Source organism: Carassius auratus, chromosome 6 (genome assembly GCF_003368295.1).
Source record: "Carassius auratus strain Wakin chromosome 6, ASM336829v1, whole genome shotgun sequence".
NCBI classification, from domain to species: domain Eukaryota; kingdom Metazoa; phylum Chordata; class Actinopteri; order Cypriniformes; family Cyprinidae; genus Carassius; species Carassius auratus.
This window is the reverse complement of record NC_039248.1, coordinates 19,766,742-19,794,187: the sequence shown is the minus strand read 5'-3', so window position 1 is coordinate 19,794,187 and position 27,446 is coordinate 19,766,742. Positions and strand designations below refer to the sequence as shown.

At 36.6% G+C, this 27,446-nt stretch overlaps 1 protein-coding gene across 2 annotated transcripts in view; it reads left to right on the top strand.

Moving 5' to 3' along the window:
- cachd1 (cache domain containing 1) overlaps positions 1 to 27,446 on the top strand; it is a 66,046-nt gene that overhangs the window by 32,123 nt on the left and 6,477 nt on the right. For both annotated transcript variants that reach the window (XM_026264977.1, XM_026264984.1), the window contains exons 4-22: positions 8,952 to 9,058; positions 12,299 to 12,425; positions 13,774 to 13,918; positions 13,994 to 14,210; positions 15,048 to 15,197; positions 16,153 to 16,386; positions 17,080 to 17,229; positions 18,148 to 18,271; positions 18,380 to 18,497; positions 18,623 to 18,791; positions 20,255 to 20,397; positions 20,626 to 20,807; positions 21,077 to 21,187; positions 22,377 to 22,499; positions 24,408 to 24,507; positions 24,697 to 24,813; positions 25,115 to 25,275; positions 25,768 to 25,854; positions 26,541 to 26,657. In XM_026264977.1, the coding sequence (XP_026120762.1) occupies positions 8,952 to 9,058; positions 12,299 to 12,425; positions 13,774 to 13,918; positions 13,994 to 14,210; positions 15,048 to 15,197; positions 16,153 to 16,386; positions 17,080 to 17,229; positions 18,148 to 18,271; positions 18,380 to 18,497; positions 18,623 to 18,791; positions 20,255 to 20,397; positions 20,626 to 20,807; positions 21,077 to 21,187; positions 22,377 to 22,499; positions 24,408 to 24,507; positions 24,697 to 24,813; positions 25,115 to 25,275; positions 25,768 to 25,854; positions 26,541 to 26,657 (2,682 nt within the window). The remainder of the gene's footprint in view (positions 1 to 8,951; positions 9,059 to 12,298; positions 12,426 to 13,773; positions 13,919 to 13,993; positions 14,211 to 15,047; positions 15,198 to 16,152; positions 16,387 to 17,079; positions 17,230 to 18,147; positions 18,272 to 18,379; positions 18,498 to 18,622; positions 18,792 to 20,254; positions 20,398 to 20,625; positions 20,808 to 21,076; positions 21,188 to 22,376; positions 22,500 to 24,407; positions 24,508 to 24,696; positions 24,814 to 25,114; positions 25,276 to 25,767; positions 25,855 to 26,540; positions 26,658 to 27,446) is intronic.

Genomic DNA, 27,446 nt, shown 5'->3' with positions numbered 1-27,446 from the left:
TACTTAAGTATATTTGTTTGAAGTATTGTACTTTTAAAACACATTACTGAGTAAAAAAAATAAAATAAAACCTATCCCTGGAAACTACTGCAGTACATAATGGGCAGAAGGTTGAACTGGCGCTAAAATCACCAGAAAGATGGAGACGGACAAAACAGGTGTTAGTGGTGCAGACACCGCTGAAAACAAAACCCCGTCATATTCTGAGGTTGAACTCGAAGCCATATTCATGCTTTATTATGCAGTATAAGCTGTGCTTACTTAGGGAGACCAAACTAGAAGCTAAAAAAATCTCGGCAAGACATCAACCCTTCGCAAGCATGTAGAGGTAAGCTAAATAATTGAATCGTTGCATTGGTGGTTAAAATGAAGCTTTGACATTTTATCAAGAGGTTTTGCACAAATTAGCCAAAAAAACTGGTGAGGAGTGTTCAATACATTGTCTGCGATAATATAATGATTGTTGTTTTAATGATGTGCACACATTTATAGTGCGTTCTTTCACTGTGATTCAGTCTTGTAAAATGCATTTAGAATTATCACAAAATTGAAGATATAGGGGCAGAAAATTTATATATATCGTTTCATATAGTAAATCAAAATCACACAAAGAATGCCAAGTTAACTGTAGTAAACAAGTTAATTAACCCCTTACTAGTAACCCCCCTTTTTTGGCATGGAGACCGAAATTACATACCCAAAATAAAAAGGTTTCTGCTCATGATTCTTTCTGACTAGATACATAATCAACCTTTGCTCACAAAGCTGACACTTTAAAGTTTACTGTTCAGGAATCAGAATCACTCAGACTGTTATGATAATAGAGATATATAAGCTCAAACATAAAAACAAAAATAAAAATATTAAAAACATATGTTTTAAATGTATTTAAAAAAATGTTGATGTAGGAAATGAGTTTGAAAACACAGTGTAGCTAAGGCCACAAGTCTTCCAAGACTTCATAAAAAATTTCATAATCGAATCTGTAAAACTGTGAATTTTATGAAATATTTTCTAAGGCCATGTCATGTGTGTTTTTAGAGAAGGCTAATCAGATTGATTTATGGCCCTTGTCATCTCTGTAAGATCTCACATGTAAACTTTCCTGTGCTCTTTGTGTATGTTTCACTGTTGAAAACTGCCCGAATCATGATTGTATTGTTCTCACCAAACGGTTCTTTCACACCTCCGCCAAGTATGACACATTATCCGCATTATTCTTTTATCATTATTCTTTTGTTTTAATTCCACCTTTATTAGCCTTGATTGTGGTTTTTCAGGCTTTACAAAGCAACAAAGCAGCGATCTCACTTCAGTCTCTCTTTGCATTTAGCCCTTATTTATCAAAAGTCTTACTATAAAAATACAACAAAACATTTTCTTACGACCTTACGTGAATTATTGAGACAAAAATGCATTATGAAGAAGAAAAGCACCTGCTATTAGTAGCATTGGTGCTAACGTTAGCATCAAGCTACATCTGACAATTAATGAAATTATTAGTACACTTTTACTCAAAACTCACTTTAAACCCCGATCGAGTGTTTATAATAACTTCCTTTAGCGATCAGGGGTGGAATTTGGTCGTTTACTGTTGTAAAAATATGTTATTTGTAGCCTTTTTCATCGCTGCACAAGTTAGCATTTCCGATGTACATTTTCGATTTTTTTTATAAAAACGCCCCAGATCTCAAGAAATTCTCATACCAAGCTTTACTATCGTAATCGCGGGTTTATTATTCGGATATTTTGTGTGTACAGAGGTGTTTCAGTGTTGTTTTGGCCAGATAACTACCAGGAAGTGTGCAGGAAGCATGTGACACGATGGGGCGGTGTCCAGATATGAAACTCTAGATTGACGTTTGAAAGACCCAATCAGAGTCTGAGTCACACACCGCACGAGCTGCCGGCACAGCAAACACATACACAGATCGCTGGGAGAGGCTATTTATCATCTGGTCGCGTAAATCCGTGGAAAATGAATAGAAATGACGATTCTGTCTGAAGAAATATGAAGTAAACATCAGTAAATATATCCATATATCTCCGCAGATATGCATCTTTTGTCTATAAATCCTTATTGACGCTGTTCAGTGAGTCTATGTGAACACAAATAAACCGCTCTTGACGTGACTGAAAATGAGTGAGTTGTGAATTTCTATTCAAAATGTGGCATAATACGTATTTATTATTTTGCACTCCTGACATAAATCACTAAATATCTGTCACTGCAACAATGTTTTATCAAAATGTTGGTCAAATATCGAATCTTGAGTCTTTAAACTTTCCATTGATGCACAGTTTGTCCAGATGAAGTAAGACAGTGATGTTTAATGTGCTGTGAAAGTGAAACAATAATAAACTGGGGCCGTCAGCGATGTTTGCACGCAAAGGGGTTAAATGACTTGCATTTTAGACACCATATTGCCTGTTTTTGCTCTATTTCTACAACAAAAAAATATTCCAAACACAGCAAACAAAGCATAGTTTTGCGTCTCTAAACAACATGACAGTGTTTCGTTCCTGAATGAATCAACCAATAATCAACCAATGAATCAACCTAAATGATTCGGTTCAGTCGCAATGACTCACTTATTAACAGTGACTTGCTGACACATACTGGCCATTTTCATTTCACATTTAAAGTAAACATTTTTTTTTAATTAATTTCAAATGAGTATTCAACATTTTATGTTTTGTATATCAAAACATTATTCATTCATTTGTAGCTGCAGGTTAAATGCAATCTTATCCTGCACTAAACATTGTGTAAATACATTTAAATGCCACTTCCGATGAAGCTTCTGAATTTCGTCTGCATTGAAAAGATGAGTTTCTTGATACTGATTTTCCTGGTTAACAGCCCAAATGTCTTATTATTCTAAATAACCGATTCCTTTAATTAAAAACAACTAGTTTGAGAATAATAGGCCTATCCCAGGAGTGTCAAACTCAGTTACTGAAGGGCTGTAGCCCTAAGTGTAGTTCTAACCCTGCTCCAGCACACATATCATGTAGTTTTCTAATAAGCCAAATTGATTAGATTAGCTGAATCAGGTGTTAGTTATATCTAAACTGTGCAGGACTGTGGCCCTCCAGGAGCTAAGTTCAACACCCTTGGCCTGTCCCATTTTTGCCTGACTCCCACTGTAAAAATGTAACTATTTTTGGAAATTTTAAATGAGCTACATTTTACTTTTACTTGAGTATATTTTTAGACTGGTGCTTATTTACTTGTACTTAAATAAAATTTAATTAATGTAATGGTACTTTTACTTGATTAGAATGTTTTTGTAGTCTTTCCACCTCTGAGTAAAATTCTAGTAGGCGTTTAGAAGACTACAAATAGAAGTTTACTTTAGGTTTTCCATTATGTCATCCTGTGTCCAGTATAAAAGTCAAAGCATTGTGAGTATCACCTGAGGCTTGATGAAAACGCATAAAAGAGCTAGCTATGAGCTGCTTTATCCTACAAGACAACACTTGATGTATTTATGAATGACACATCATTTGGCATAAACTTTCACACACCTGCCCAATCAGCTCATCGATGTTTATCTAAACCGCCTCTTCAAGTTTTCGTAACAATGGAATGCACTATACACCATCTTGATATTATCATGTTACATCCTGTTTGTGGGTTTTTGAAAAGCCTTTCATTATGACAGCATGATGAACAATATAATGTACATTTTTCTACACTGCAGAAATGAACAGTACTTTCGACAAGTAGGTTAACAATGCCGTATACTTACGTGATACATCAGACATATCAGTGATCTCTAGTAAAGTCATGTTATTTTGTGTCAGGGTGGTCCGCCCTTATGGTGGCCAGCACAGGGAGATCTTGTGACATGTCGTATCCAACAAAGTTGTTCTTCAGTTAACTCCGTGGTCATCTTGATAATGTTTTCAAGGAATTTTAGTGTAGCTCCTTTGTACTTGCTTGGGGGAAAAACAAACACGTCCAAAACATCTCCAGAATGTTTGTCTGGATTTTGTTTTAGTTATATATTTAAAGGCAACCTTAGGACATTGGTTTCATAAGGTTAAACATAAGGTTGACATTACAAACTAATGTGAAGGCAGCATAAGCATCAAGGAAAAACAAAATATTAAAAAAAGAGATGATATCACACTTTTTATGGAAGCACCTTTTCCCACAATGGATAATTTTTTTGTGTGACCTTTTCACAATTCTGAGTTTATATCTCATGTTTTAAACTTTTTTGCACAATTAAGAGAACAATTTTTTTTTTCAAAATTGCAAGATATAAACTTTTTTTTCTTTTTTTAATGTAATAGCAACTCTTTACCCCACAGTTCATCCCAGAGTTGATATATTCCAAAGTTAAATGTATATCTCTCTATTTGAGTTTATTTACAATTCTGAGAATTGTGAGATAAAGGCTTCTATACTTTTGTCCTCAAGGAATCACAAAAAAGCCTGTGCTGTGATTAATGTAATAACTGAATGAATAGATAAAGTCATTTTCAGACAAGGTTTCTAGAGATTTAAAGCTTATGACATGTGCTCCGGCATTGTGTCCTCTATCAGACCTCAGTTCAGCTGCCCTCATAAAGCCCAGTCACGGCCGAAAGATCAAATGTTTCACACCATATCAATGTCACATCCCCATCATACATCCCAGCGGTGTCTGTTCTCCCAGGAGCGCTGACCTCTGGTACAGGAGAATGCTTTAATCAACACTCACCCCAACTGCCTTCTGCTACACTTAACCATCGACGAAACCATCTAGAAATAGCCCCTTACTCAGGACGCATGTGATCGACTGCTCTCTCTCTCTCTCTCTCTCTCTCTCTCTCTCTCTCTCTCTCTCTCTCTCTCTCTCTCTCTCTCTCTCTGCTTGGGGGGGATTTAAGAGTCGGCGGAGTGTTAAGCTACATTTGTGTATTGCCCAAAGGATGGTCTGCAAAACTAATGATGTTAAAGTGTGTCTACAGTCTACACATGCATATATGATTAGCTACAACTATTATCACCAGAAACAAGAAAATACCATGTTTTTTATTTTTCGTTTTTTTTATATATTCTTTGAAGTACCATCTAAATATCATGTTCCACGTGTATGGTTATGAAGCAGTATCATTTTTAGCCTTTTAAGGATATTCAAGGATGTCCATCAATGAATCCTGAAAGCTGAATTTACATGAAATTACATTTTTAAATATATTAAAATAATTTAAATTGTAATAATACAGACCCCAAACTTGTTACTCTAGTCTATATGTATGATGTTTACAACATAGGCTATGTACACACATATATATATATATATATATATATATATATATATATATATATATATATATATATATATATATATACATATAATTTTATGGAAATGAATTTAGATCATCACATTCCTTTTGTTTTATTTTCACTTGGATATTTGTTTTTCCAGTGCTTACATTTCTTGATCAGGGTTTCTTCCCTCACAAACAAATTCTCATTCTCCTGATTTCCTTTCCTCTCTCTTTCACTCCTTCGTCATTCCCTGTTAACTGTTAATCCGGTCTGTATCTCCCAATCCTTTTGGAGCCAGACCGTTTGGACAGGCTCTGAGCCTGAGCTAATAAAGATGGCGTTACTGTGTGTGTGTGAGAGAGAGAGGGGGATACAGAAAGGGAGCGGGAAGAGGGGCTTAAGTCACCATAAAGGGGTCTTAAACGCTGCTCTGCCGGATTGCATGCTTTCTTCAATCGATGCAGGGCGAAATAGGGAACCTCTTTTTCCCATAATCCCCCTTGAGCCTCCCTCTTAACTCTCAGAGACCGCTGTGCTAATGAAGCCCGCTCTGATAGTGTGAGTGTGTGTGACAGACGGAGCTGATACCGCAGTGGTACGTGCATCTTATCTCCGCCGCGTGGCGAGACGTCACCGATCTGCCAGCACTTTATTAGCTGTGGATTAGAATCCCAGGGACTTGTTCTTGTCACCATCAAACATCAAGTGCCACTAAATGAGGAGTTCATCTCCGTACATGAGGACGGCACTTTGCTTAGTTTAAATATTAAGAGGCTAAAAGTGTTTGCTGCTCATAGATGGTATTATAAAAAGAGATATTAATGACCGTGTACTGACACAGATTAAACATTCATTTAGAATTACTGTGCTGCAATGCCTACATTGAATTTTCATCTGACATATTATGTATTAAATATTTCCCATTTTACTTTTAGCATAAAATACTACTTTGGGCACTTAAGACTAAAGGATTTTTTTTTCTTCTATTGATAATCTAAAATATCAGCTTAGTTGGTTATTCAGCAATTTTTTGGGCAAGTGTTCATTCCCACTTGTGTCAGTTATAAAATCTAATGAACAAAAATAAAAATAAAAAATACAATTTTATGTAAACCACATATGTTTAAAATCCAATATTGTTTATTTAAATTTTTTTGTGTAATTTGTTTGTAATATACACCTCTTTTTAAAGCGAGTTTCTAATGTAACTGTGACATGAGGTATTGTTCATTATAATTATTTAATTCATTTTCATCTGAATCAAATGAACATTTGATTGGAATTTTTAGTTCGCCTAAATGTTGGGATAATTTATTATTCGATTGAAGTCTTATGCTTTGAAATCGAAATCTGCAATTAGAAGTGAACAACAGATGTGTTTCAAGTTCTTGGTTATTTTCGGTCGGATACATTTTTTTTACACCATGCAAGCTGAACAATACCTGAGGGCTTGTTTTCCATTCATTCCTTTTTTTTCCTCTCCTCATTCTTTCTCAATGCTTTTGCAGAGCCCTTAATTTGCATATTGAACTGAAATCAAACAAGTCTCTATAAGTCTCAAGCTTTTATTCAGTATATATTTTCATAACTCGCTCTTTCCCCCATTTCTCTTTTGCTTGCTCGTTCTCTCCCGTCTTTTTTCTGATGTAAAATTCAAAGCAGCTTGCAAATTTATTTTTTATCTAGCACATTTGCTTTGCCGCCACATGTAAAGTGTGTTGAAGGAGAATTCTAATGACTAGGGCCTGATGGGAATTAAATGACTGAAGTTCAAAGCGCTTTGCACATCAAGGCAGCCGTCAATCAAACCGCAGCCCCGCTCCGGCTCTGTGAGATGACGATAATGGGGGATAGAAATGAACCCGACGGTGAGAAAGACACTATTTTAGTAATGGGTGAAGGAAAAGAACATGCATAGTTCATGTGGCAAAGGACAAAAGCGATGCATTTAGGGGAGAGCAGTGCAGGATGGGTGTTGTGTGAAGAAGAAGTACAGAAAGACACATGCAGCATCTGCCAGTCGGTTGGCAAATGATGAGGAAATGATGGCTAGAGCTTGTTACAGAGATAGTGTGTGTTTGTGCAGCAGTGTTTTTGTAGAGTCATAAGGGAGATGAAAGCGAGTGTGGCAGTGCAAGATCTCTGGAGACACTGCTTAGATCAGTGCTCGATTAGTGCAGGCAGAGACCTGAAACCGCAGCATAATGGGCGGCTATGAAATATTATCTGTTTTGGAGCACATTCTGAATAGACAAAACTCACGATTGTTAATTACTGATCTAATCGGGCTGCTGATCACTAATGGTCACTGCGCCACTAATCAATGGCGTCAATATGCAACTAATCATATAACTCTGCATAGATGGCACATTAAATGGGCTTATTATCAGCCAAGCCAAACAGAAGATTTTCCAATATACTGTGTGTGAGTGTGTGTGTACACGCAAAAAAATTCTCTCTCTTTAGTGTGAATCCATCTGAATGCCAAAATGGACGGGTTGAATGATGTCCTCATTTTCAAACCAAAACTATGCAAGAGAAAGCAAGTCAGACTGCATTACTGCTCGTCTATTTGCGGTGTGGATAAACATGTTTTTTTGCCAGTCAGAGTGTGTTTTGTGCATTGCATTATTGGATTAATACCTGGGTGTTACTGGGTAAATTTACCAGTTACGGTTTTAGTTAAAAATACAGAAAATTAATAATTAAAATAATTTTGAGTTTTCATTCTTAAAAGTAATAGTAAGACTAGTATAAATCTATATATTTTTCTGTTTTTATATTTATGTATGTACACAATCATTCAGGTAATATTTTATTTTATTTAGAAACCTTTTTGCTCATAATACAGTAAAATACAGTATAAAGAAATATTTTGTTATTATAATTTTAAATAACTATTTGCTATTTTAAGATATATATTTCCGCAGCTATTACTCCAGTCTTCAGTGTCACATGATCCTTCAGAAAACTTTTTTTAATTAATCTTAATATTTGGTGCTCAATAATTTTTTTTATTTTTTATTTTGGTGTCAGTAATGCTGTTCTGCTTAATTTAATTTTCATTTTTTGTGGAATCTGTGTTACTTTTTTCAGGATTTTTTGATGAACAGTGAGTTTGAAATAAAATATTTTTTTCCAACACTAAAAATCTCTCCACTGTATTTTTAGTCAATTTAATGCATGTTTGTTGAATAAAATATTTTTTCAGTAAATATTTAAACAAGTTTACTGAATCTTAGCAGTGCATGTTTTTTTTTTTTTTTTTTGCGCAGTTTTTTTTTATATTTATATACAAATATACCTCTTCATGCCTGTCTAAAAGTGTTGGATGCTGTAAATAAAATCAAAAGGGTTCTCCCATCTGCTCTTCGTCATTCTTCTGTCCCTTCAGACTGCATCCCTCCATCTTTCTCTTTCATCTTCAGCACAAGAGCTGTGCAGCTGGTAGAAATAGATATCGATGCAGTTTTCCTCAGGGGGTTTTACCACACAACTGTAAAAGCTGTTATTACAGCATAAGAAACACTTCAGCTTCATTTTTCTTCATGACTGAGGCCTTGACCAAACTGAACACTCACTGCTCAAGTGCTGGACCGTATTTTCTTCCGTGTCACTTTCTAATTATCACTGGTTAAAAGAATCTGTACTGATGTTTTTTTCTTCTTCTGTCTGATTTCAGATTTGATGGTAATTTTAACACCAATGTTTCGAAGACCATCAGCTGTGATCGTCTCTCCCTTACCGTCAATAGTCGAGCTTTCAACCCAGGACGAGACCTCAACTCTGGTGTGTATAAAACACACACACACACACACACACACACACACACACACACACACACACACACACACATTGTCTAAGCTTCAAAAACCCAAAGCCAATTTTCACTTATCCAGCTGCTGCCATAGCAACCATTTGCAAAGAACAATATTGCTTTCCTGACGTCAAATCTTCAAAGATTTTTTGGCCTTTAGAGTGAGACAGAAAATGAAAAAGGCTGTTGAATACGTGACCTTGCTGATTTGCACGTGGAAATGCTTCATTTTCTCTCCTCTCATCCTGTTTTTATTCCTTTCCCTTTTAAGTGACCACAGCTTTGTACCTCTGCACTCTTTTCCCCTTTTATATCTGCTGTACCTCACTAATCAGGAAGTTTATGTTTTTATCACTTTATACACTGCGCCAGTGTCAACAGCTGGGTTTGTCAACCGAATCGGTAAATTCAGTAACCTCTGTATGAATTCATCAAGTAGTTAGTCTGACTCCAAATTTGATAAATTCTTTAAAATAATCTGATTATATTTATGAATTGAATCACATGGTCCCCCCTTATATATTTAGATATTAAAATATCTAAAATGGTGCATAGTGAGATGTCGAATAGTTTTTTGAACCGTCTTTATGAACTGATTGGTTCTGGCTCTCCCTCCAGAACAGATGCTCTCAATTCATCTTCATACAGATGCTTATTTTTGTTAGGCAGTCATCGGGAGTTCATGTTACCGCTCTCCCTCCATTTGTCACTGAATACTGACCCTGCTAACCATGCAGGCAGTCATCAGTCATGTTTGATCCCTGTTAGTCTAAACATTGATGAAAAGAGGAGGAGGGGGGAAGAGGGAGAAAAGAGACAAAACAATTAAGAGGGAGGAAAAACCTTGAGAATAGAGTGATGAGAGCAAGAAAGAAAAAGAGAGAGAGAGAGAGAGAGAGAGAGATAATGTTGTGTTTGTGTGTGTTGTGATGTCTTTGATTTAGTTTGTAGGTTTGGTTCTTATTTGCGAACACCCCCCCCCCACACACACACACACACACACTCCTTTGTTTCACCCTTTACTCCTCTTCAAAGTTTGTTTACTTCTCAGTGTTCTGTAAGAGTTCCCCCGACTGTCATAAGACTGCGTCCCAACTTAATAGGCAGTAGGTTGTACTACTTTTGTTGCTGATAGAAAAATAAGTACTATTAAAGGGATAGTTCACCTAAAAATTTTAATTCTGTCATTAATTACTTACCCTCATGTCATTCCAAACCCGTAAGATCTTTGTTCATCTTTGGAACACATTAAAGATATTTTTGATGAAATCCGAGAGCTTTCTGACCGTGCAACTACCATGTTCAAGGCACAAAAAAGTAGTTAGGACATCATTAAAACAGTCCAAGTGACATCAGTGGTTCAACCGTAATTTAATTAAGCCACGAGAATCATTTTTGTGCACAAAGAAAACAAAAATAATGAGTTTATTCAACAATTTCTTCTTTTCCGTGTCAGACTTTGCTGTGCGTTTAGGAAAGTACCACAACACATTTAAGAAATTAATACATTTATTTAGCAAAGATCCATTAAATAGTAATGTTATAAGAAGTGCTCTTCTTTTGAACTTTCTGTTCATCAAAAAAACCTACAAAAAGAAAAACGTTAGCCAAGTCATTACAGTTTCACAGTAAGCCTTCGATTTAAAAGCTAAATAACTTATAATAATAATGATAATTGGTTAAGAAAAACTGATTTACCAATTACTGATTTGTTAGAACAAGATATCACAATAATGCTACTTTTTTATCAGGTTGAGGATAAAATGTTATGGAGGACTGGAACTTGCAGAACACTATCACAAACTCTTCTTGTGTTTGATTTCAAGGGATTGGAGTCCGTTTTAGCCACAAAAGCATGAGAAATCCATTGCAGTTTACTGTGTTTTGGGACACACTATTTAGGCTTATAGCCTACTCAGACACAACTTTTAGCTTTTCAGTGTCACTGAAATACACAGCCATTCCCACTGGCTGAATGAGAGAGTGTAAGTAAGGAAGAGGCAAATGCAACGATTTTTGGAGTTAAAAATAACCATGAAATTGACAGCACCGTAAGCGAGAAGAAATATTACATTCAGTGAAGACTTAAAGTGCAATGAAGGGATAGAGGAAATGAAGGGGTGTAACGTCATGACTCTGCTTCTCAGCTGCTCTAAACACTGGACACAGGATTAAGCACTTTGGGACGGCACATGTGTATGATTTTTTAAAGCTGTCAACAGCATGCTGTAAAGTTCCTGTTTATACTTTGGGTATGGATTGATGGCTCATTTGTGGTTGGGATGCCTGTTCGTGCTTAGCATCCATTTTTCCTTTGCAGGTTTCCACAGAAATGTAATGACTTTAGATCATAATTATGAAAGTCATAATTAATTAGGAAAGGCTAAAGCTAGTGTTTACTCTAAACCTTTACTTCTTTTATTAATGTTTTATATTTTATTATATTATATAATATTGGCCTTGTATTGTTTGAGTTAACATTTTGAATCCATAAACCACTTAAAGATGTCGGCAGGGTGAATTGCAGGTTATTTATTTGACCTGAGTGACATTTCTTGGCACATATTCTTCCTTTTTTTATTTATGGTGTAAAATATCCAAGTAGTATTACTAAAGTACATTCTGAAAAGGATCATACATATAATCAGACTTCTGCCCTTTTGAATGCCTCCACTGCCTCTCTTTGTTGTATTCCTTCCTTTCCTGTCTTTTCTTGTTCTTTTGCCCACTTTCCTTCACTTCCCGGCTCCTGTTAAGTAAATAAACACTTGAATTGATGGCAGCAGAGTGGTGATCGCTGTGCTTCTCGAGTGTTTGGAAAGGATCAGCTTGTCTGGGCTCCGGCCGTCACACAGCTGGGGCCTGTTCAACTGACATGAACCCTACAGCTGCCTACTTCAAGTGCACACACCATTCATATAGATCCATGCTGCATGGCATATTAAATTAGTTCTGGATGATTGTCTTTGAGAATTTGGGACATTTAGATACTAGTGTTTCTATGAAACATTCTGCTTTAAACGTTTATAATGATTTATGACTTGACATGTAGTGATTGTTATTGAAAAAAAAAATGGATAACAAAATCAACTGGTTGATAACTTTTATAATAATTTTTTTATTTTATTTATTTATTTTTCAAGAAAAGACCATAGAGTAATACAAAAGATATTAAACTTTTCAAACTATTCTTGCTTTCTCTTTGACTGTAGTGCTGGCAGACAACCTGAAGTCTAATCCAGGGATCAAGTGGCAGTACTTCAGCTCAGAGGAGGGTATTTTCACTGTGTTTCCTGCTCACAAGTTTCACTGCAAGGGCACATATGAGCACAGGAGCAGGTACAAAGAGCTCTCTCTCTCTCTCTCTCTCTCTCTCTCTCTCTCTCTCTCTCTCTCTCTCTCTCTCACTCACTCACTCTCACACACACACACACACACACACACACGTTTGTTTTTGTGAAAAGTGGGGACATCCCATAGGCGTAATGGTTTTTATACTGTAGAAACTGTATATTCTGTGGCCCTACACCAACCCTACACCTAACCCTGACCCTCATAGGAAACTGTGTATTTTTACTTTCAGGAAAAAACTCATTCTGTATGGTTTATAAGCATTTTGAAAAATGGGGACATGGGTTATGTCCTCATAAGTCACCCTCTCCTTGTAATACCTGTGTCATACCCATGTCATTATGCAGAGTTGTGTCCTGATATGTCACAAAAACAAGAGCGCACGCACGCACATACGCACACACACGCACACACACACACACACACACACACACACACACAATGTCCTAAGTTTTCATTCTGAACACTGATATGCCCTGTAGCAAGATATTGAATCCCATAGTTATCACTGTATTTAGGGCATGCTTGGTAATAAGACTTTCTAATTTTTTAACCATTCACGCACAACATCCAAATACATTTGTCAAAACTGCATTTTTAAAAGAAGCTGTTTCTATTAGAAATCTTTAGAAATTTCAGCCAAGTACTTACTTGTTTAAAAAAAGTCAAATGCTCTGTTTTTGTCTTTATATTTGTATTTTTAAATAAAGATATCTTTTCTTGGTCCCCATCTTTTAGCTAAAAACTAACTAAAGGTTATTTTCTCTTTTTGTATAAAAACTGATCTGTAAGTTAATCGCTCACTCTGTCATAAGCACCTCAGAAATTAGCGTCTTGTGTGGCTGAGTGTAAATTACATTCTAGAGAGGCCTTTTAGGTCTGTTTAACGTAGTTACAATAGGCCCCATGCCCTTGACTGGAATGCAGGGTCACCCCTGCTAAACCCCACTGGAATCTGCCACCCAGTGTTGTGGGCAATGTGTGCCTGTGCTGAAAGATGGGCTCATTTCTGCTGCCGTTCCCACAACTTCTCTCGTCCTGCTGGAGATTGAACAACAAATCTAGTACTCACAGGTTCTTAACCACTTATAGGATATATATAGGTGATTTAGGCAATATGGGCAGATTTTTCTTAGTGTTGAAGTTGGAAAGGGTTTCCAAAAACAACACAATAGAGTGCAGGATCTCTTGCACAAACACTGTAGCGAAGAGAGTGGGAATCACGCCAGGACTACACTTGGCTTCTTGCCATCAGAGTCCAGGAAAAGTCGTTGTGCAGGGTTCTTGCATTCTGCAAATAAGGAGACCGTAAATCTTTGTTTCTGTGTGTTGGCAGGCCTGTGTATGTTTCGGCAGTAAGGCCACAGTCGAAACATATTGTAGTGATCATAGACCATGGTGCCTCCGTCACTGAGACCCAACTCCAGATCGCCCGTGATGCTGCACTAATCATCCTCAACTCCATCGATGAGCATGATAAAGTAAGGAAGTGACGTCATCACCTCACCGGATTGCAATTGTTCTTTTGGCACTCAATGTTCTTTTTTCCCCCTCAGATCTCAGTGTTGACAATAGCAGATACTGTTCGTTCCTGTTCTCTGGATCAGTGCTACAAGAGCTTCCTCTCACCTGCTACCAGCGAGACTAAGAGGAAGATGAGCACCTTCATCAACAACATTAAAGCATCTGACAGCTCCACCCAGCATGCACTGGGCTTCCAGAAAGCCTTTCAGTTGTTAAGGAACACAAGCAACGTCACCAGACAGCCGACTAGTAAGAGTCAAAGCTTATTTAAATTAGATTTACTAACACCATGTAATTTCCTACCTTGTATTTTATGTTTAGTGTTAACAAGAGGCTTTTCCTCTCTTTCCTTCTCTTTTAAATAGTATGTAAAAGCAGCATGTACATTTTACTTTCACTTTCAAATAGCGCCAATTTCGACATTAAACAATTGTTTGTTTTTAGTTTGTTTGAATTTAACTCTTTTCCTGGCTGTCCTTCACTTTTAAAACGCTTAAAAGCATTGTGCGCATTTAACTTTCACTTTCGAATCAGCGGCAGTTCAGCATCAATTGTTTGAATGCAACAACAAAATACAACGTCAAACTCACTTTAGCCTATTTATAAAACAGAACTTTTAGTGACAAAACAAATAAAAATACTAAAATAAAAACAACAATATAGGGCACGCTATGCCTAATTTAAAATAACAAATAACTTTAACGAAGAAATCAGTCAGCTAATTTATAATTTAATTTATAATTTTATTGCTTTCTTTCGGAATACAGGTTTTTTTTTTTTTTTGGGGGGGGGGTAATTAATTATTATTCTGGTAGGAATTGATAAAAAAAAAAGAAATGTAAAAAGCAAGAAAAAAATGTTAATCAAATTTTATTATATATATATATATATATATATATACATATATATATATATATATATATATATATATATATATGCAGACTTAAAGATTGAAGAATTGGTCCCTGAGAAATAGTTACTAGAGTATTAAAAACCTTATTTTGTTATGTTCTCAAATTGACCCGAGGTCAGTTATTGTATTCAGTATGATCGATTATTGATTATTGATCGTCTTTCCTCTCACAGATACCGACATGGTGATAATCTACCTGTCATCAGGCGTCACCTCCCGAGACTCATCCGAGCACGAAAAGAGAGCAACCCTCAGCGTGGTCAAAGAGGAGAACCGCCACCTCAACAACTCGGTCATGATCCTCACCTATGCTCTCATGAACGGTGAGATACAGACAAGGAGCGCTGCTTTTTTTATGAACTCTTTGTCTTACGGGCCACAAGGGCTCATGGTGAACACCTGTGTGCATGTTTGTCTTTTTTCAAAACATGCTCAGCTGTTTTGACGCCCCTTCATCTTTCTTCTGGTCTTTGTATGTGTGTGCGTTTACACATAAGAAACCACTCTCTATTATATTGCTCTCCTCAGCTGTTCCTCTCCCCGCATGTATTAGCCTGCTATTAGCATACATTAGTTTGGCATCATGAAAATTTAAAAGCAGATAATCGAAAAGAAGAAGGAGAAATGCGACAATACATCAAAGGCCACTCAGTGACATGAAAGAGTGAGAAAGGCCTTTTTATGCATTAGATGACTCAGAGATATGATTCAGATTGATTAGCTTGGCAATGCAGGTTACACTACTTTGACTGGGCATTGTTAGGCTCTGAAGGACACACACACAGGGAATTACTCATATTTCCCTGTTTATTTGAAGTCTAGTTCATTTATGACAAGTTGTATTATATTCACATATTAAAACCTGTCACAGTGTCAGATTAATCGACTGGAGTGTTGAAATTTACGTCCAGTCCAATAACAATTCAACAGAATTGAATGTTCCTCCAAAAGGGAAAGACTGAGTAACAAAAACCTCCTATTCTTTCTGTTACAGGTCCAAAACCACCATTTCATGATGGAAATAGATTAAGTGTGATTTTTAGCTCTGCGGTTAAGTAATCCGTGTGGGATATGAATGGCTTTCTATTACTATGCTGCACTCTAAATAGGCCAGAGAAACAAACCTTTACAAACACCTGCAATATCTGCGAACATTTAGATAAATTGGTTGATACTAGCTTTGTTCCAAAACCCAGTGGTGCACAAGAGACACATAACACATTGATATTGAGCATATAATGTCTATTTTAATTAGTTTTTCTATACCTTCATCCTCAGAAGGAGTAACGGGATTGAAGGAGCTGGCGTTCTTGCGAGACCTGGCCGAGCAGAACTCTGTTAAGTATGGCATTCCAGATCGTTCTGCACTTCCTGTCGTGAAGGGCAGCATGATGGTTTTAAACCAGCTCAGTAACCTGGAGACCACCGTGGGCCGCTTCTACATCAATCTCCCCAATCGAATGATCGACGTGGCCTCCTTCAGCTTGCCTTATGCGGACCAGATGGGAGACGGTAAGTTAAGATCTTGAACTTGGCATCAAGAGCAAGTCTGGCACATTAACATTCCCTCTGACAAACCATATGTACTCAGAAGACCTCAGAAGGAGCGGCTCTGAACCAGAAAGTTTCCATGGTGCTATATACTGTAAACTTAAACTATAAGTAAAGCCAAAAATCACAAATGCAGAGTCTGCTCTTATGGGGCTGCTAGACCGAAAGTCATTCTGATGAAGTTATAGCTTCATTTTAAATGATGCATAATACAATTCTGCTCACAAATAATATTTACTTTACTTTTTTTATTGCTTCATAAAAATGTCTCATTTTATTTTCTAATTTTTAATTAAACTGTATTAGGCTATGATGGAATTATGCCTGGAAGAGATGAAGGAACAGTCATAATTTAATTTAAAATATATATATATATATATATATATATTTATTTTTTTTTTTTAAATTTGTTTTATTATAAATAAATAAATAAAAAAGAGAAAACCTATAAAATGATGACAATTTTAAAAACGTGATTTTATCAAGGAAAAAAAAAAGCATATCTGCTTTGCTCATTGTTGTTTTTTTAGTATCGCTTGTCTTTTGCCAATGGCTTTTATCTCACAGTTAATAATATTTCTTCACGAATTACCATTTACATAAATTGGCTTATTAATATGGGGACAGATAAAGGAACTTCTTTTCTGTTTGTAGGTTTCATCATGACCGTCAGCCGGCCATGCTACTTTGGGAACTTGTTGCTGGGTGTCGTTGGAGTGGACGTGAATCTGGCATACATACTGGAGGACGTCACCTACTACCAGGACTCCCTGGCCTCATATACATTCCTCATAGACAATAAAGGTAGGAAGATGCACACACTGATGATTGTTTTTTGGTTGAGATCCACCTGATTCCATTAGCCAGAATGAGCCAAGCTTGTTTTACACGTTTCCCTGTTTGCCTCACTTCAGCTTGACTTTCTAACTTCACCATTAATTTGGAGCTCTGACTGATCTTCACTGGCACAAAACACTGAACTGAAGACCGTTAACCTTTAACAGTTCATTTGGGGAATCAGCTGTCCCACATTAGGTTGACATCATGCCAGTTTCTCGAAGTGGGACCAGCAAAACTCTGTGGATTTGAACTTTTTAGGGAGAATGGACTTTAAATGTTTCCACCAAAGAATGAAATTAAGCACTGTTGGCCTTATTTTGACTAGCTTTCATTTACACTTTCTTCATCCTGCTCTACATAACATCTATTTGTTTTTCCATGACTTCCCCCAGCAGGGTGAAGTGTCTCTGAATTTAAAACGCTGTTAACCTCCACTTAATACTTATTAAAACAATCCGATAAGCCCTGCAGAAATGGCCACTTTGCACTAAAAGGTTGTGTTGTATTACATATGTAATAAAATGAGGGTGATTATCTGTTCCTGAGAGTATACGCTCTGTCCTAATGACTGGGATAATGAAGTGGCACCTGCTGTCTCCAGCTGTTCAGTAAAGAGACGACGTAGCACTGCCTCTCAGCTCGTTTCTAAAGGAAGTCTCTCCCTGTACTGTGCAGGCCACAGTTTATGTGTGTAACCTAGTAGTTGTAAAGCTGTAACAATATACAGTTTGTTAAAAACTACAGTATATTAGACCAGGAAACAGTCACAGCTTGCAAGGAAAAGTTATGCATTTCATATACAAATTAGGCATTCACATATAGTGTAGTGTTTTTTTTTTATTTTACATATTATATTAAATTCTATTTAAAATAACGTTTCAGGCTACACCCTCATGCATCCGTCACTCACCCGACCTTACCTGATGACTGAAGCTCCCCTCCACACAGACATCATCCACTATGAGAACATCCCAGGGTTTGCTGCTGTGCATCAAAATATCCTCAGGTGAGGGTGTGCGGGATTTCAAAAAGACCTGGCTTTCTGCAGTAGTAAGCTCGAGTTTACTGTGTTACTCACGTGATTGCTAAGCTCATGGTGTGCGTTTCTTGTTAGTCTGCCTCTGGGGAGTCAGGTCATTGCTGTCCCTGTCAACTCCTCTCTGTCTTGGCACATGAACCGTCTACGTGATCCCAGCCGAGATGCCTACAATGTCAGCTACGCTTGGAAACTGGTAAGCTATTCCTCCGCAGTGGAACAAGCATCGGCTTAGATCAGGCTGAGGGAAAACCAGACTCTTTGTATGTTGTTTTATATATTCACTTTGAATTTTTACTGATCTTGATCCCTGATTTGCAGGTTCAGGACACTTCGTTTATATTGTGTATAGTTTATGTTCAGCCGGAGATCCCGGTGAAGCAACTGAAAAATCTGAACACGGCCCCTAGCAGCAAACTCCTGTACCACCGCCTGGATCTGCTGGGCCAGCCCAGCTCCTGCCTCCACTTCAAACAGCTCGCTACAGTCGGTAAGCCCAGATAAAACATTGATCTTAACTGCTTGGGGGGAAACAAATTGTGCATGCTATTCTCAAAGTTGTTAGGACTTACAATGCAGAGCTTGTTTCTCTGAAAACAGAGCGAGACATTTCTTTTTTATAAAACTATATCAAATCCAGATGGAACAATTATAAAAGTTTCTTTGCCTTTGCTCAACAGGTGAATTTTTACCAACAAACACCAAATAAATGGACTGCATGTCAGAAGTTGTTTTGCTGTTAAAGTATATTTTAACTTCATAATATTATTATTAAAGGGAAATAAATGTGTTAATGTGTTAACTGTGGAAAAAGTATAAAAGTATATAAAAAATAAATAAATAAATAAATATATATATATATATATATATATATATATATATATATATATATATATATATATATATATATATATATATACATATTGAACAATAAGCCCCAAGAAACCGTAGTTTACAGTGAATTTATAACAGCTAAGGGGCGTTGTTAGACATGACATGAAGCAGATATATATATTTATAAAACGGATAGTTCTGGTCCTTGAATCTGATTGGCTGAGCCGCGTTCAAAGTTGTTGTAAATTACTCTACAAAGATACACCTTCGTTTATGTCTGTGTGTTGCTCGACAACCTCTTTACTGGAACCACAACCTTTTCTGGGGAGGAACTGCATTGAACTGCGTTGTTTGGTGGAAGAAGAATATTTTTATTATTATCTTTACATTTTATTTGCTTGGTTTTATTTTGTGAAACCTCACTACGTATATTGAATAACCGTTTAATAAAAGCAAGAAGCCGTGGATTACAGTGAATTTATAACAGCTAAGGGGGTTTTAGGCACTCCATTTCACATCGTGTCTAACAACGCCCCATAGCTGTTATAAATTCACTGTAAACCATGGCTTCTTGGGGCATATTGCTTTAATATATTACAAGTGTACTGTATATGACTTATGTTTTTATTGGGGGGGGTTGAAAAAAGTCTGTTATGCCCACCCAAGCTGTAATTATCTAATTAAAAATATAGTAAAACAGTAATATTGTTGAATATTATTACAATTTAAAGTTACTATTTTTTGTTTTTAATCTATTTAATGCAATATATCCCTTCGTCAAAGCTGAATTTTCAGCAGAATTTCCATCCCTCCAGTCTTCAGTGTCACATGATCATTCTAATACGCTGATTTGGTAACTTTTCTTATCTATTATAAATGCTGAAAAAGATTGAGTTGCTTAATATTGGGAACATGCGGTTTTTAAGTTTAATAGGCCCTTGCTGAATAAACATTTTCATTTCTTTCCTAAATTAAATTAATAACCCCATACTTTTTTTAACAGTGTACTTTTTTTGGTTAGAGAACATTACTGTTACTAAGGGATGCTTGATAATGGTTCGGGGCTAATGTAATTAAGCAGCAGTGCAGCACAACTTATTCATCTCTCTTTTTCTTCAGAGAGTCCCACAGTGATGTTGTCTGCTGGTAGTTTCTCCTCTCCATATGAGCACTTGAGTCAGCCAGAGACCAAGCGCATGGTGGAGCACTACACAGCTTACCTGAGTGACAACACCCGGCTCATAGCCAACCCAGGCCTGAAGGTACACACAGACACACTCTTACTGGCCGCCATCTCAGCAACACGTGTCTCATAGCCAACCTAGGAATGACTCAATCTTTCACAGTTAGTGGTCACATGGTTAGATCTTAGTTGGAAGTCTTCCTCTCCTCTTTAATTCTTCTTTTTCGTTTGGGAAATGCAGCGTACCAGTCTTTATGATGCTCTGCTTAGTAGAATTCTTTAACACCCCCCTCCTTTGGTCTTCCAGTCTTCTGTGAGGAATGAGGTGATGGCCACCAGTCACGTGACAGATGAATGGATGAGTCTTATGGAGATGAGCAGCCTCAACTGCTACATTGTGAGGCGTTACATAGCAACGCCCAATGGGGTGCTGCGGATTTACCCCGGTTCTCTCATGGACAAAGCCTTCGATCCCACCAGGAGACGATGGTAAGATTTGAGCCTCAGGACGGAGGTCTTCAAACTCCTAGTGGGACGCTGGTCAACAGATCCCACAGTCTGTTGACTAAGCTTTGCAAACTGACAGATTCCCAAGAAGGTATTTTGTGTTCACATTCAGCTGGACACAGTACAAAAAAAGGGTGTATTTTTAATACAAATATATTGCATAGGAAATAAAAAAAAGTTCAGCTAACTTCGATACATTTATGAATTTCTGTTTAAAATGTGGTCTAATTAGTGATCCTTTTGTTTTTTAGGTACCTACATGCTGTAGCCAATCCTGGTCTCATCACTTTTACTGGACCCTACCTGGACATTGGTGGGGCGGGCTATGTGGTCACTATTAGCCACACCATCCACGCCTCTAGGTCAGTTGTTTAAGGGTCACATTTCATGTTTAAACCTATTGGATCTCAACCAGGGGGCCACAGGATAAGTCATTTAAGTAATAAATGATTAATATATTTGTAAAAAAAATTCTAGAGGTCTTTCCACTCTGAATAACTTTTTTTCTTAAAAACATTTTATTGAAAAATTATTTTTATATATATACATATGGGTGTACTCCCTCCTTCTGTTCTGTTTTAAAACAAGCAGTTTTGTCATAATAATGGTAGAAAAATATCTTAGTCTGTATAAGAGGAGGGGGCCCTTTTGAATATTGTGTTGGGGGTCCGTAAGTCCAAAAGTTTGAGAAGCATTGTTTAGACATAATTTGCTATGTGTTACGGCTTTTGTAATGTGGATATTCATTTATTTTTGCTTATTCTGACACTAGCTGTTTTTTGGATGCTTGTATGGATCAGACTTTAAAACAATGATATAAATAACTTAATTATAGAGAATTAAATGAATAGGTCCACCACAACATAAAAATTGTACTCACTCTCGAATTTTTTTATTTTTTTTTCCCTACAATGAAATGGCCAGTGCTTTACACTAACTCCAAAAAGAACCCTTACTAAAAGTAGTTCATACTCATAGGAATTGTGTGCTATGTAAAAGTCATTATTCACCCTTTTATTGATTAATTTTTTTATTCAGCATCAAATCTTCGTGCACATTCAAACCTGACATATCACTGCTGTTTACAAGAAACACATAACTAGGAATGTTTGACATCAAGCCTAGTGTAGTTTGTTATAATTTACCATGAATGAAACTTTTGTTTTGCATGAAAACTATCCCTTTAACTTACTTTTTTCATAAATTGCCTCTCTAGTTGAAAAAAAGCATAGCATAGGTGGTACGTAATAGTACCTGTTGCAAATGAAAAACAACTGCCTTATCACTGTCGGGTCGCTGCTTTGCACAGTGCGTGCACGCGTGTGTGTGTGTGTGTGTGTGTAGAGATATGATGAAGCTGGCAGTGTTCCAGAATGTCTAGTGTAGATAAAAAGTGTTTTCCCTTCACGTTTTCCAATCAGTTCTCTCTTAAGAGGAGGAAATGTGACCTATGTAGTGATCTGATCTAAAGCTCTACAGCGGTGACCCATCATACTGTAGATCTCCTTATTCTTCATATTGTTCAACACACTTATCTGCCTCCTTTCCCAGTTCCCAAAAGGCTTCGGGTTACACAGTAGCGGTTATGGGCATTGATTTCACTCTGCGCTACTTCTACAAAGTTCTGTTGGATCTCCTGCCCATCTGCAACCAGGACAAGGGCAACAAAATCCGGTAAGGCCTTCCCACCACACCCAACCCCCATCTCATTTCTTCTCAAACTCTCTAGTGTCTGCCAAGACCCCAGTGTGCTGGCTGGGGTGTCCAGCGTAGTGCCTGAAGCTATCGATGCCCCACAGAGGCTCTTTCAAATGAAACTAATCAGATTTGCTTTTGTTTGAAAAAGAGGCATTCACTTAAGTCTTCTCTGCATGCCTCTAAGCTCCCTCTTTTAGGATAGGTGGAGATGGAATGAGAAAACGATCTGAGGTGGGGATCAAGAAACTGTGAGGGAGGGCTGGATGTAGAGAGAGGAGAGATGAGAAGGGAAAAGTATAAAGACTGGAATAATGATATTTATTTTTCCAAAAAATAATTTAGGTTGTGCTAATTTTAAAGTAGCTGCAGTGATACTAGGGTATTGTGGCAGTTGTCAAGTTTTTATTATTGCTAGGGCGGTTGCTTATGATATTCAGAGAAATGGCTTAGCTGAAGTTACAAGCCTAGTTGTTGAGTAAATGAGTACAAAGTTACAGTTTTATACACTACTGAAATATTAGAGCAGAACACCATTAAACTCTGTGTAAACTCATGTTTATGGAAACCTTTGGCCAGGAAGAATGGATGAACAATTACAGGAGAATTAGTGATGATGAACAACAACAACAAAAAATAAATAAATAATATATATATATATATATATATATATATATATATATATATATATATAATTATAAATAATATATAATATATATATGTTTATATATATATATATAAACATAAATGTACAAAAAAAAAAACTGAATTAATTTTCTAGTTTGTTCCATTAGTATTTATTTCCCTTTCTAATTTTAAATGCAGTTCTTGAATATGTAATAGTTTACATATTTGATACATATATATTATTTGAAACAGGGGGCCTCAGCAGAGTTCACGATGACTTAAAATGTTTTACAATAAGGTAACACAAACTTTTAAATAAGCTAAAACGACTACAAATTCAGATAATTAATTCATCCCAACTTTTTAAATTCAATAAAGTAATTATTTAATTTGATTTATTTTTTAATCAAAAATGTTAATCTAAAGCTATTCTTAATATTTGTAAAATAATTATTATTGAGGTCCGTTGAGGTCTTGTAGTCATATAAATAAATAAATAACGCATATTCAAGTATAATAGTATATTTTTTTCATGATTATTTTTGTATCATATTTAAACAGAAATTTAATTTGGGTAGTCAACCATATGTATGTAATAATAATAAAAAAGTGTTCAATTTGCTTTATCATTCATGTTTGTAGCTCAATATTTGAACCCTAATAAAAAGCAATAGTAATGCTTATCTTTGCAAGCAGTGCAAATAAACCCTACTGATGCAATATATAAAAGCCACGGTTACTGAGGCAATATATAAAAGCCACGTTTTTCAGGACTGACTGAAAGACACAAAGGGAGATAAGCTGATTAGGGCTGCATTCCAGACACATCCTGTTATGTTAGGTGCCAGTGCCCCCATTTTTCCCTCGCTCCCTTCTTTTCTGTCTCTATTTTACCCTTCCCTCTCATGCCTCTCTTCCCTCCCTTTTTCTTTCTTCTTAACTCTATTTCTACTCTATTTGTCTCTGTCTTTGTCCCTCTTCATGCTCTCTCTGTCTCTTTATCTGTCTGTGCTGTGGAGGCCTCAGTGTTCTTTGAGTTTCCAGTGCTATGGTCATTAAACAGGATTAGTGAAGTGGAATGCCTCAGTGTGCCACACAATAACCCGAACTGTTCTGAACTGCAGATGGTACCCTGTGAGCATGCAGGAAGCCATCTACCATTTCCTTCCACCTTTCCCCTCTAAATGTCATTTTGGATCTTTGTAAGGCTCCGAGTGCTTGATCCTGTTTGTCTTGGTCCTTATGTATGTGTATCTGTAGGTGTTTTATCATGGAGGACAGAGGCTATCTGGTGGCCCATCCGACCCTGATTGACCCGAAGGGCCACGCTCCAGCAGAACAGCAACATATCACTCACAAGGTAAGGATCTGTGGGTCTGAGGATAAACTTTACTTGTCTTTCACAAAAAAATAGGCAGTTTTATGTTTTTGTTCTTAGAAAATGGGGGACTAATTACTCTTCAGCCATATCATATTCAAAGTTCGGTAATGAAACTGAAAAACAATCTTACTGAGTTCATTATTTTCTCCCTGATTTGCTCGACTTTAGGAGCCTCTAGTGGCCAATGACATTCTCAACCACCCCAACTTTGTGAAGAAGAACCTGTGTAACAGTTTCAGTGATCGTACCGTGCAGCGGTTCTACAAGTTCAACACCAGCATTGTCGTGAGTGGAGTCTCATATGCATTATTTAATATCCGGTTACTGTAAATTTTAGTTTGAAGCGGACAATCCAGCCAGTTTTTGTTTTACCATATAAATGTAGTCAGCCAAATGTATTAGTTATGTTAGCACGCCACCTAGTGGAGGTTGTTTTAGTAGTGGCCATAACAGATGTGCTTTCTAGTATAACCAGCTGGGAAATTATAAATTGTTGTTTTTAATGAGAAATTGTATGCACAGTGTGAAAGACTGTTATGAATTCAAATGATTGTTAATGGCTTACTGTGCGTTTGTCATTTTTAAGGGTGATCTGACAAATCTTGTGCATGGCAGTCACTGCTCAAAGTACCGGCTCACTCGTATCCCAGGAACCAATGCATTTGCTGGTATTGTGAACGAGACCTGTGATTCACTGGCCTTCTGTGCTTGCAGTACTGTGGATCGTCTCTGTCTTAACTGCCACAGGTAAGGTTTACAGTGTGCACAACTCTTATCTTTAATACTCTATTCATATTAGGATATTTTGATGAAAACAAAGTTAAAAAGTCATTTCTCATGAATTTACTGCATATATAAAAATATAAATGACTGTAAAACAATCTTACTGACCCCAAGCTTTTCAATTGCATTTATTTATTTATACAGTATATTATATTTATGTATTTTATTTTATTTATTATTAACTTTGGTGGAATATAACCCTCAAGGTAATAGCCAATTAAATGCCAGGAGTCTTTAGTCATAACACACAGTGATAAATCAATTTTTTTTATATATAGATTGATTAGACAAAAATTTGTGCATTTAACGGAATTTGTCCAAATTTGAGGACTGCTCATTTAAAAGGCATTTACTTTCTAAAAGCTATTTTATCATGTTTTTAGAAGTACACTAGCAAAACTATTTAAAAAAAAGTCCTGTAAACAGATGTTCTCCGTGTATTCTCATCTTCCTCAGAATGGAGCAGAATGAATGCGAGTGTCCCTGTGAATGCCCTCTAGAGGTGAATGAATGTACTGGCAACCTCACCAACGCTGAGAACAGGTAAACCGCTGCTGTTTCCAGGACAGTCTTGTGTTATTTATTGAAGGTGATGTAGACATTAAGCCCATTTTAACACATAATACATGTTGTACACAATGTGTTTGGATTACCCCTTAAGTGCTTGGAAAATGGACTGCCACAGTATATGATCCAGAAATTAATCACTGGACCACATGTCCAGATTCTCATCAGCATGCACTGGAATGAATCACACTTAGTCACACAAACACACACACTTCTGCCCGTCACTTCATCAAGTTCTTGTTTGTCACGATGAATAGATATCCAGCCACCTGTGTCCTCAATTAGCCGTCAGTTCAGGATTGTTCCTCAATAGACATTTAGACACTTTCAGGTTTGTCGCATTATTCCCAGCTGAGAGATCTCAAGGCATTTAGCTTTATGTCACTGTGCCATCTGTTCATTTTAGTGAAAATTTTTACACTTGAATGCTAATAAATGTCTCCTTTACTACAGAGACCTGTAGTAAAAAAAAAAAAAAGTCTGGATACTTACTGTGTAGCAGTAATAATAACTGTTGATTATTTGTTGTCTGTTGAATGCCATTTATCTACAGAACAACATTGTTGCCAGACTGTTACAAATAGCTGACTTAAATGAGTTACATGTTGTATTTGGGGCCTAACTGACTCAGTTTGCCTTACTGCTGTTTTGTGTGTGCATAGAAATCCGAGCTGTGACGTGCACCAGGAGCCTTTGTCTTTGACTGTAATTGAGCCCAGTCTACAGGACACTCTGCCTCAGTGTATCAACACCAGATGCAGCCAGCGCTTCACCAGCAGGTACGGCCATATACTGTATCATTTGTGATCAGCCTGCCCTTAGCATGACCTTAACAGAAACACAGAGTCTCTGAGAGTAATAATGTTTCTCCTTTTACTTAACACAGCTAATCTCACATCACTTATTCACAACCTGCGCTGACCACAACAAAAAGCATGTGTGTTTCTCAAGATCATACAATGTCGGCTATTATTAGGGACTGTCAAAATCAAAGACTCGCAAAAAGCTCATGAGTTATCTCACATTGTCGTTCAACATAAACTCAAAGAACCAAGTCTGTGTTGGTAACACTTTACAAGAAAGTTTCATCTGTTAACATCAGTTCACTATATGTACTAGCAATGAAAAACACTTCTAAAATACTTATTAATCTTAGTTAATGGTGTTTTCAACATTCATTAAAATCCAAAGGCCAATCTGTTAATATCTTTTAATGGACCTGAATTGATATGAACTTACGCTGAACGCTTATGTTAAATTATTTACGTTAACAAAGATGAATAAATACCGTAACACATGTATTGCTCAGTGTTAGTTTATTAATTAACTAATGTTAACTGATGAAACCTTAGTGTTAAATATACATATTCAAAACTACTAATAAATGGTATATTTAATTTGTTGAAACAGGTATAGTTTGTAATATAAAATGCTTATATGCATTCTATAAAAATAGAATTTTATAAGAATTTTATAAAATGATTTTTAGTATATTGTTTTAACATATAGGTGGTGGAAAGATTTTTCATTGTTACAAAAGACTTTTATTTCAAATAAATGCTGTTCTT